This window comes from Propithecus coquereli, unplaced genomic scaffold (genome assembly GCF_000956105.1).
Source record: "Propithecus coquereli isolate 6110/MARCELLA unplaced genomic scaffold, Pcoq_1.0 Scaffold69, whole genome shotgun sequence".
Lineage (NCBI taxonomy): Eukaryota > Metazoa > Chordata > Mammalia > Primates > Indriidae > Propithecus > Propithecus coquereli.
Genome location: NW_012152951.1, coordinates 3,925,144 through 3,934,891, shown reverse-complemented (window position 1 = coordinate 3,934,891; position 9,748 = coordinate 3,925,144). Strand labels below are relative to the sequence as shown.

General features: G+C 37.0%; 1 protein-coding gene across 1 annotated transcript in view; it reads left to right on the top strand.

Annotated features, from left to right (window-relative positions):
• Window positions 1-9,748, top strand: part of LOC105823696 (heat shock 70 kDa protein 14) — an 18,344-nt gene that overhangs the window by 4,262 nt on the left and 4,334 nt on the right. Inside the window, exons 4-7 of the mRNA XM_012660956.1 lie at window positions 3-105; window positions 7,127-7,339; window positions 7,689-7,862; window positions 9,271-9,341. Coding sequence (XP_012516410.1) covers window positions 3-105; window positions 7,127-7,339; window positions 7,689-7,862; window positions 9,271-9,341 — 561 coding nt within the window. The remainder of the gene's footprint in view (window positions 1-2; window positions 106-7,126; window positions 7,340-7,688; window positions 7,863-9,270; window positions 9,342-9,748) is intronic.

Here is a 9,748-nt window from a genome sequence, read left to right as displayed (position 1 = left end):
AGGGCAAGATTCGAACTTCTTTGTTCTCCACTTTTTAATAAATGTATAGAAGCAATCAGAGAACTCTTAGATCAAAGTGGATTTACAGCAGATGATATCAACAAGGTAATGTTTTTATATTTTTCTTAATTATTTTAGGAGTAGTTTCAGACTTGGAATTTAGGAAATAGCTCTTGGTACTGCAAGAATATTTTTATGCATGTAAATATTCTCTGAATTTGTGTTAATGAATAAGGAAAATTGATTAAATTTTGATTAATGGCTCTCGTGAACTCATATATATATATTTAGTTTCCTAGCAAAAAAGAATAATTCCTTTCTAGTATATTTTTTAAATGTGGGCAAAGACAGACAGATACTTGAATGCTTATTGTGTGTCAGGCACTGTTTCTGAGTGTTTTACTCGTTGAGTGTATTAACGCATTGAATACTCACCAGCAACTTGGTGACGTAGACACTATTATCTATCCCTATTTTATAAGTAAAGACACCAAGGTACAGAGATTAGGTAACTCCTGAAGATCACATGGTTATAAGCATTAATAATAAAGATAAGATTTAACCCAGTATCATTGCTGAATCTGCTCTTAACAGAAGTAGTATACCGTACTACTTCTCTCCACTTGCTTAGGAAAGTATTTTTAGACTTTCAAAAATATTAGAATTGTTTAGTCTTTTCTCTTTTCCCCCCAAATTATTTCTATTTGTTGAATATACTCTTTCAGAGTGATGTCCATCTTTGGACATAGGCTAGGCCTTTTTTTTTTTTTTTTTGAGACAGTGTCTTGTTCTATTGCCTGGGCCAGAGTACGGTGGCTTCATCGTATCTCACTGCAACCTTGAGCTCCTGGACTCAAGCCATCCTCCTGCCTCAGCTTCCCAAGTAGCTGGGACTGCAGGCATGCTCCACCACACCCTGCTAAGTTTTCTATTTTTTGTAGAGAGGAGGTACCGCTGTGGTGCTCAGGCTGATCTGAAACTCCTAGCCTCAAGTGATCCTCCCACTCGGCCTCCTAAAGTGCTGGTATTACAGGTGCGAGCCCCTGTGCCCAGCCAGACAGGCTTTTACCATATTTAGGGTTATTTCTTAGGGTAGAGTCCCACAATAACATTATTAGGTCAAGACTGTAAATAGCTTAAGACTATTTTTACCTCAAGTTGTTATACTTTCCGAAAGAATTGAATATTCCCATCAACAATACATAAGAGTATGCATTTTACTATAACCTTGCTGACACTGAGTTTTATCATGTAGAGATAAATTTCCAATTGACTATTACAAAAAAAGTTTCACTGTATATTTCATTGGTTACTAGAGGATTATTTTGAAATGTTTAATTTTGTATCTCCTTGTAGATATTTATTTCATATTTTTTGCCTGTTTAATCATTGAAATCTTAATATTTAAAAAAAACTTGTGTGAGTGCTTTATATAGTCAGAATATGAACTATCACTTACTGTAATCTTCCTTCAAGGCATGTACGTCACTGTTTAATTTTGGTTCTGCTAGGGAGAAAGGTGTTCGGCATATAGAAGTTTGATTTATTTATTTACCTATTTAAATCTATTGATCTGTTACTCTGATTTCATCAGACGTTTTGCTCAAATGTATGACAAATATTAAATACTGTTTTCTTTTCACTTGTCTGTAGCTTGACAGTTTTATATTTTTAACTTTTTTGGTATATGCTGTGGGACAGAAATCATTTTGGGGGGGTTTTTTGCAATTTAGGTGAACAAGTTCTTTTTGGGGGGAGAGGTTATCTTTGTTTTTTTATACTTATAATGTGCCAGGCATTTTGCTAGGTGCTCGAGGGCTGGGCTGTAGGTGATCAATTCGTGTCAGTTCCCTTTCTTCATTAACTGGTCATGGAGCCCTGACATTTCATTATCACCAATAGCACAACTCTCAGTTGCTTGAATTGGGGTGGAATACTCTTAGGGTTGAGAATGTTATTAAGGATCCCTTCTCCAGATATTCCTAACATTTATGCGTTCAAGAACTTAATCATATGAACTTGTCTATTGAGTTGTTGACCTTGGTGCAGTAACAAAACAACCCTCCATCCTCAGTGGTTTTCTGTAGCAGATGATTTTTCTCCCTTGGCTTACCTGTGGGCAGCTGTAGGTGGCTGTAGGTCTATTGCTATGCCTGTGTTCTACCTGTTTCTCATTCGATGACGCAAGCCAAAGGAGCAGCCTTTGGGACATGGACTTCTTGTGGCAGAGGGAAGAGAGGAAGAGCACTGGCAGAACATGCACAGCTTTTAAAGCCTCTTGCTTAGCTAGGTGCACGTCAGCGTGCTCACATTCCGGGTCATGGCCAGGCCTGACAGCGGGCAGGGACATACACTCCACTTACCAAGTCCTGGCAGTGGGCGGGGATGGATAATCCTCTTAACAGGGGAAGGGGGAGTGAATGATTGGGATTTACATGCATTAAAACGTTTAATCTTCACAAAAGCACCCGGAGGGAGGCACTTTTAGCTCTATTTTCAGGTGAGGAAACTAAGAGGTTTCCAGAGGTTAAGTCCTAAGGCTGGTACGTAAGTGATGGAGCCAGGACTGGGACTCAGGCAGGCTTTCTCCATAACCGGTGTTCTTTTATGCTTGTGCCCGTCGCCTTTCTAATTTTAGTATGTGAACGTCTAGTATTAGGAGTATTTTCTTTTTCTGGAAGGAATTCTCTAATCTCTTGCTTGAGGAGGACAGGCCTGGTTTCTGGCCTTCTGAGAGCAGAGAGCATCAGGATTCCTACTCTTTTTTTTTTCTCCGTTGCCCAGGCTAGAATGCAGTGGCACGATCATAGATCATAGCTCTCTGCAGCCCCTAACTCCTGGGCTCGCAGGTTCCTACTCTTGAATATGCAGAATTTCTCTTCTTCCCCTGGTTTTCAGCACCATGCCCCACCCTGCCCCTGCCATACCTTTGTATCTAAGTTCCATAACTCAGTGGCAGCGTGTTGCAAACTTCCTTTCCTGATTCTGGGAGAACTTGCACGTAGCCATCTGTCTAGGTGTGGGAGGGGTCCTGGGGGGACACGGGGCCAATCACTCCATGTGTGCTTTCTATCAGCCCTTGTGTTTTCAGTTCTGTGCTTCACCCTCCCTGTGTGTGGTGCGTGGTGCTCTGGGGTTCTGCGCATGAAACCACCCTGCTTCTCTTTGGTTGTCTCAAACTTCATCTGCTTGGAAACAATTAGCTCTCTCCTTTCCAGCTTCCAAACTTTGTTGAAATCTCACACTCAAGATCTCTCTTCCGCTTATTTTGTCCTTCTCTGTTTATACCTTCTTAAATCTCTTTACTGTCAGCTTAGTGGGCTTATGGAAGGGAGCTTAGATAAACGGATGTGGTTATTAATCCCTGTTTTAACCAAGCTCCCACATTCTACACCTGCAATTTTAGTAGCGCCATAGTATTTAATTGCATTGATGTACCATAATTTATAAAACCAGTTCTTTATATTGGCTATGTAGTTATTTTAGTTTTATAAACAGTTTTTGTGACTTTGTGAATATCCTCAGATATTCCTTAGAATAAAATTTAGCAGTAAATCCCAGGTTTTAAGACTTTTAGTATTTATCAGATTGCTCACCAAAAAGCAGTTTACTTTCTGAGTAGACATAAACCTTCATTTTTAACATTGCAATTTTAAAATTCTCTTTGTTTATACTTCTTTTTTCATAGAGCTTTAGAATTATTTTTTCAACTTTTTACATAAAATCTCGTGATTTTGATACAGTTGCATTAAGTCTATAAATAACTTGATATAATAACTTCACGGTTACTTAGTTTTCCTAACCACAAAGTTGGTATCTCTCTCTAGCCAAATCTTCTTTACTTATATATGTTTTCTTAATAATTACTACATAATTATTGCTAGGAGTGCTGTGGGATTTATTGCTATTGTGAGTAAGATTTTTTAATACTTTAATTTTCTAATGTTTTTTGGTGATAAATGGGATACCTTTCGATTTTGCTTATCTTACACTTTGCCACTTTGTGAACTCTTTGAATTAGTGATTTTTAGTGGATTCTTCTGAGGCAGACATTCAAATGTATTTACTGATTAACCCACAAATATTATGATTATCGAGCACACCTATTCCATGCTAGGCAGGTTCTAGACACCTGGAATGTAGTAGTAAACAGAGCAAAGTCTTTGCCTTCATAGAACATTCTTATGAGGATACACAGGTAATAAAGAAACAGATAAAGAAAATAATGTCCAGTTATGATAAATGTTAATATTATGAAGAAAAACAAAGCATACTAAGGGCCTAGATAGTGACAGAGGGTGATTTTTCAGGTCAGATTCCCCTCTGAGGAGGTTAAAGTTATGTGATGAGTTAATAATTTCCTAATAATGGAACTATCATTGTATTCTTGGGGTATACCTTATTTGGTCATGAGGAATTATTCTTTCAGTATATTTAATTTCTGGGGAGATTGGTAATTTTTAATTATTTATGCTAAGTTAGCATAAAAGGTTAGATGGACAAGTTGAGGCTTCTCTAGCTGACCCATATTGTCTGAACAAAAGGGCCCCTTTTAACATCAGACACTTAAAGGGCAATGGTGCTGTTTTGTGGTTGCGTTGGTCTGAAGAAGTGCCTTGGCTGCTTGGCTCCAACTCATTCTCCCGTCTCTGGATGGTGAGCTGTCCGTGGCTTCTGAAAGTTGCTTATCAGTGGCTCCCAGGTCTTCTGCATCAGGAGAATCAGAGGCATGTGGTTGAATCTCAGTCATCATCTGAACAAGGTGTATATCGTAAGCTGAGAGTAACAGTCCTGTCCCCTAAACCAGGCTTAGTCCTTTTCTAATGTTTCCTCTCCCTACCTCCCCTCTTCTTGTGTCCACAGAGCATGACCTGCCCCTTGACGATCAAGCTCTTCTAAGGTTGTGACATTATGCAGCTGTGGCTTCTTCTTCCCCTGCCTCCTCCTCCTTTCCCCCTCCTCACCCCTCGTCTGCCTCTCTTGCTCTGGCCCTCTTAAAAAACTTCTGAGACGGCTGGGCGCGGTGGCTCACGCCTGTAATCCTAGCTCTCTGGGAGGCCGAGGCGGGCGGATTGTTTGAGCTCAGGAGTTCAAAACCAGCCTGAGCAAGAGCGAGACCCCGTCTCTACTAAAAATAGAAAGAAATTAATTGGACAACTAAAAATATATAAAAAAAATTAGCCGGGCATGGTGGCGCATGCCTGTAGTCCCAGCTACTCGGGAGGCTGAGGCAGTAGGATTGCTTGAGCCCAGGAGTCTGAGGTTGCTGTGAGCGAGGATGACGCCATGGCACTCTAGCCTGGGCAACACAGTGAGACTCTGTCTCAAAAAAAAGAAAAAAAAAAAACTTCTGAGACACACTCAAATAGAAGATTTAATCCATTTTGACTCAGGTACTTGAACTTATTCTTGAATTTACTTGGAGTGACTTAAAGATGAGGCCTCTAAGGAAATAATTAAGGTTAAATGGAGTCAGCAGGGTGGGGCCCTGAGGCAATAGAATTACTGTCCTCATTAGAAGAGACCTAGAGAGCTAGCTGTTGCCACCTCACCCCAAAATGCACTAAGAAGAGGTCATGTAAGGACGCAGTGAGATGGTGGCCACCTACAATCCAAGAGAAGAGGCCTCAGAATTACCTACCTTGCTGGCACCTCAGTCTTGGACTTCCCAGCCTGTAGAACTGGCAGAAAGAAATGTCTCTTGTTTAAGCCACCCAGTCTGTGGGATTTTGTTGTAGCAGCCAAAGCAGAGTAATAACAGGTGTTTATTTTATGAAATATTGTGGAAAATTATCTTTGAAAAGCCCCTGGTAAGGATAGGTAATTATACTTGAAATATATATGTTCTGTTAAAATCTAAGTTTGCAGAAAAAATCTTACACTGCAGACTAGACATCCGAAGACTTTTTTTTTTTTTGTAGAGATGGGATTTCACTATGTTGCCCAGGCTGGTCTTGACCTCAAGTGATCTTCCCACCTCAGCCTAAGAATTTATTTAAATTGAATTTACTGGTTACTCTCAGCATTGATAGTAACACCAATTTTGTACTTTTTATCCTAAAATAAAAATACAAAAAGTCAAGATTTTCTAAGGGTTGGATTTTTTTTTTTTTTTGGCATAGTGCTGCTTACTGTTTATTAATAAAACTTTTTGATGTTGAATATAAGAAATTTGAAAAGGCATATTCTGCATTTTTGTTCTCATGATATTTACCTGGAATCATAAAATTTTAGAGAAGACTTCTCTTTTTACTTACCACCAAAGCGGATCTTTTGAGGATCTTTTCCAAGGCTGGTATCCTCATGCCCTCACCTGGAGATTAATAGGGTGTCCTCCGCATGGCACACCAAATGTTAAAGAGGCTGCATTTTCATCAGTTAGTCCTCTTCTCTGCCACAGTGAGCTGGAGAACATCCATTAAGAGACTGTGAAATAAGAAGTGGTTATTGATGTTTTGCTTTCTTGGGCTATGAATGTGTTTATTCAATATTCTGAATGTCCATGGAGTCACATAGTGCTAAACAGATGAATCAACGAGGAACTTAAGGCATTTATAATTTAAGGGAGCAATTTTATGTGAAGTTCTTCAGAGAGAAAAGGTTTAAATAAGATGGTACCAACAGCTTAAAATACAGTTTTACAAAATACCTCTTTTTCCTCAAGAAACTTACTCTTCGTAGTGAAGACAAAAAATCTATGGTATAGTTTTCTCATAAAGAGATTGGCAATATTTGTTTTGTCACAAAAATGCCATAAGATTTACTTAAACATTTCTTTCAAAGGTTGGGAAAAAAAAGTTGGAACAGTACAAAATATTGATGTTTTCTATTCAAATGACTCTTTGTGATTAAGCCTCATATGCACAGTGAACCACATACATAGCTCTACTAATATGTGGTGAGATTTCCTTATTTTAAATTTTGCTGTGAGTAAAGAATATGTTATATATAATATGTTAAATATGTGTATATATTTATATGTTAAGTTATAACATAATATGTTAATATATAGGGCTTTTTTGTATTTTACCATTATATGTAAAGATGATTCAGCTTATTATGCTTTATTTTGAGAAATAACCATTTTGTGAAAAGTAAATGACTGAAGATTATTTTCACTTTCTAGGTTGTCCTTTGTGGAGGGTCTTCTCGAATCCCAAGGCTACAGCAACTGATTAAAGATCTTTTCCCAGCTGTCGAGCTTCTCAATTCCATCCCTCCCGATGAGGTTATTCCTATTGGTGCAGCTATGGAAGCAGGAATTCTTATTGGGAAAGAAAACCTGTTAGTGGAAGACTCTCTTATGATAGAGTGTTCAGCCAAAGATATTTTAGTTAAGGTTTGTTTAGCTTTTCTATACTTTTCCATAAAAAAGTACAAAGTAATTGCGATAAGTTTTCATACATACCATGACTGTATAATAAAACTTAGTATACTGGTAAAGATTTTAAATTTAGGTTTATCATCTTTTAATGAATTTCTTACATTCTTTTCATATTTATCTAATACGTTAATTTCTTAGGAAAATAAAAGTTAGCTATGAAGTGGGGTGGGATTAAGGATCATTTCTCTTTGCCTAGTTTCCAGATTATCAACAAGGAATATATATTTTACTTATAATAGGAATAATTTTTTAAATTATAAAGATAAATATCAGAGGATATCCATCTTCTTTTCCTGCTTACTAGGGAGTGGACGAGTCGGGAGCCGACAGATTCACAGTACTGTTTCCGTCGGGGACCCCTTTGCCAGCTCGAAGGCAGCACAAGTTACAAGCCCCTGGAAGTATTTCTTCAGTTTGCCTTGAACTCTATGAGTCCGAGGGGAAAAACTCTGCCAAAGAGGAAACCAAGTTTGCACAGGTGAAGACACAGAATGAGACTATGACTTAGTCACATCAAATGGTTTGGCTTTTCCTTCTGGATTAGATTCAGTTTAATATCTCAATTAATACAAAATGTAGATAGGACACCTAACACGTTTGTATGAATGGATTGCTTCTACTTACTCATTTTTGAAAGAGGGAAGAAATAGGCAATTTTAATCTGAAAGAGTTCTGGGAAAATATAAACAAAATACACTTTGTATTTATACCGCTTCTCTGTTGTGCTATTGGTCCCCTTTGGTAATTAGGTAAGAAGGGAAAAATAACGTTTTTTGTTTACTAAATGACATTATTATGCTCAGGTTGGTTTTACTCCTGAGCCCATGCTCTTTCCATTCTACCAAGCTGCTTCTGATACGAGATAGGTTTACTTTATCAAGATATCACAACACAGATTTCACACTATATGATCCTCTGCATCCTTTACAAAGAGTGAGGTGGAGCTGTGTTATTTACTTCAAAATATGTCCAAGAAATACAGTTGCCAACTTGGAATCCATTGATAAAGTTTTAAAAGCTCCTCTAGGTAATTCCACTGTATAAATACAAGAATTTCCCCATGTGCCAGGTTTCTAAACTCAGATGGCAGTCTTAGTATTCCTTCAACTGCTCTCTCTTCACATGCATTACCTTTTCTCTTCATATCCTAGTGCTGCCACCATATCCTAACGTAAAGATTCCAGAAGAAGAGTTAGTCACATAACACTGAATTTGGAAGAGAATCTTTCAGAGTTCCCATCTGTCTTAACCCCATTTTACAGATGAGTAAAACAATGTATTTCATGACTTACCTAAGATCATTAAATTCGATCTTGGCAAAGTCTCAAAAGTCACTGGTATACTCTAATTTTGGTTTATTGGTATACCATTCTTTAGGAAACTGGGGAATTTTATACCAAATTCATTAGCATTACTTCAAATATAATCTTAAGTTGCACAAAAGAATTTGCCAAACCTCCTTTAAAAGGTGGTTTTCCAAATGTATTTAAAGGATTTGATTTTTTTTAAGTATATATGGAAGACTTGCCAAAATATAATTTACATGTTACTAGTAATGGTTTAATTACCAAAAAGAGAGTACTCGTTATTTTTGAGACAAACAGTACTTAGAAACAATCATTTTAACCTAGGACATGACATTTAGAGGGACAGATACACTAGTTATCTTAAATGCCTCCTTCTGGAAGAGACATTTCCAGTTAACAAAGCTTCACTCTTATTATTCTCTGAATTCTATTTAAATGGTAGCAGAATCAAAAACTGGAGTATTTTAAAAGTTTTATTGCAGTAATAAGAAAGATGTGGTCCTTTGCAATAACTGATGCATCAATTCATTAATATGTCAAAGTACTGAATCGTCTTTGTATTATTTTTTGCATAAACAGGTTGTACTCCAGGATTTAGATAAAAAAGAAAACGGATTACGTGATATATTAGCTGTTCTTACTATGAAAAGGTACAAAATTAAACTGTTTCTGATGTTAAGAAAATTCATTTTGAAACTTGACCCTTTTGTGAGTTGATTTTTCACCCAATGTCATTCTAGGCAAATCATTTATTAAAAACCTACAAGATTTTCTCAGTGAATTATATTTTTTACCCTAAAAAATTATTACATTGTACAAAGAAAAGTATATTTCAAGTCGTTTGCATTCTGAATATTTTTATGAACTTTTTATTTTGGTTACAGTCAACCTAAAAAGCTGGTCCATGCTAATTTGAGATGTAATTTTATCAATTTTCAATATAATTTTCCAAAGTTTATATAATTGATACTATTTGCCCTACGAAAGGATGTTTATTTAATATGTTAATATATAGGGCTTTTTTGTATTTTACCATTATATGTAAAGATGATTCAGC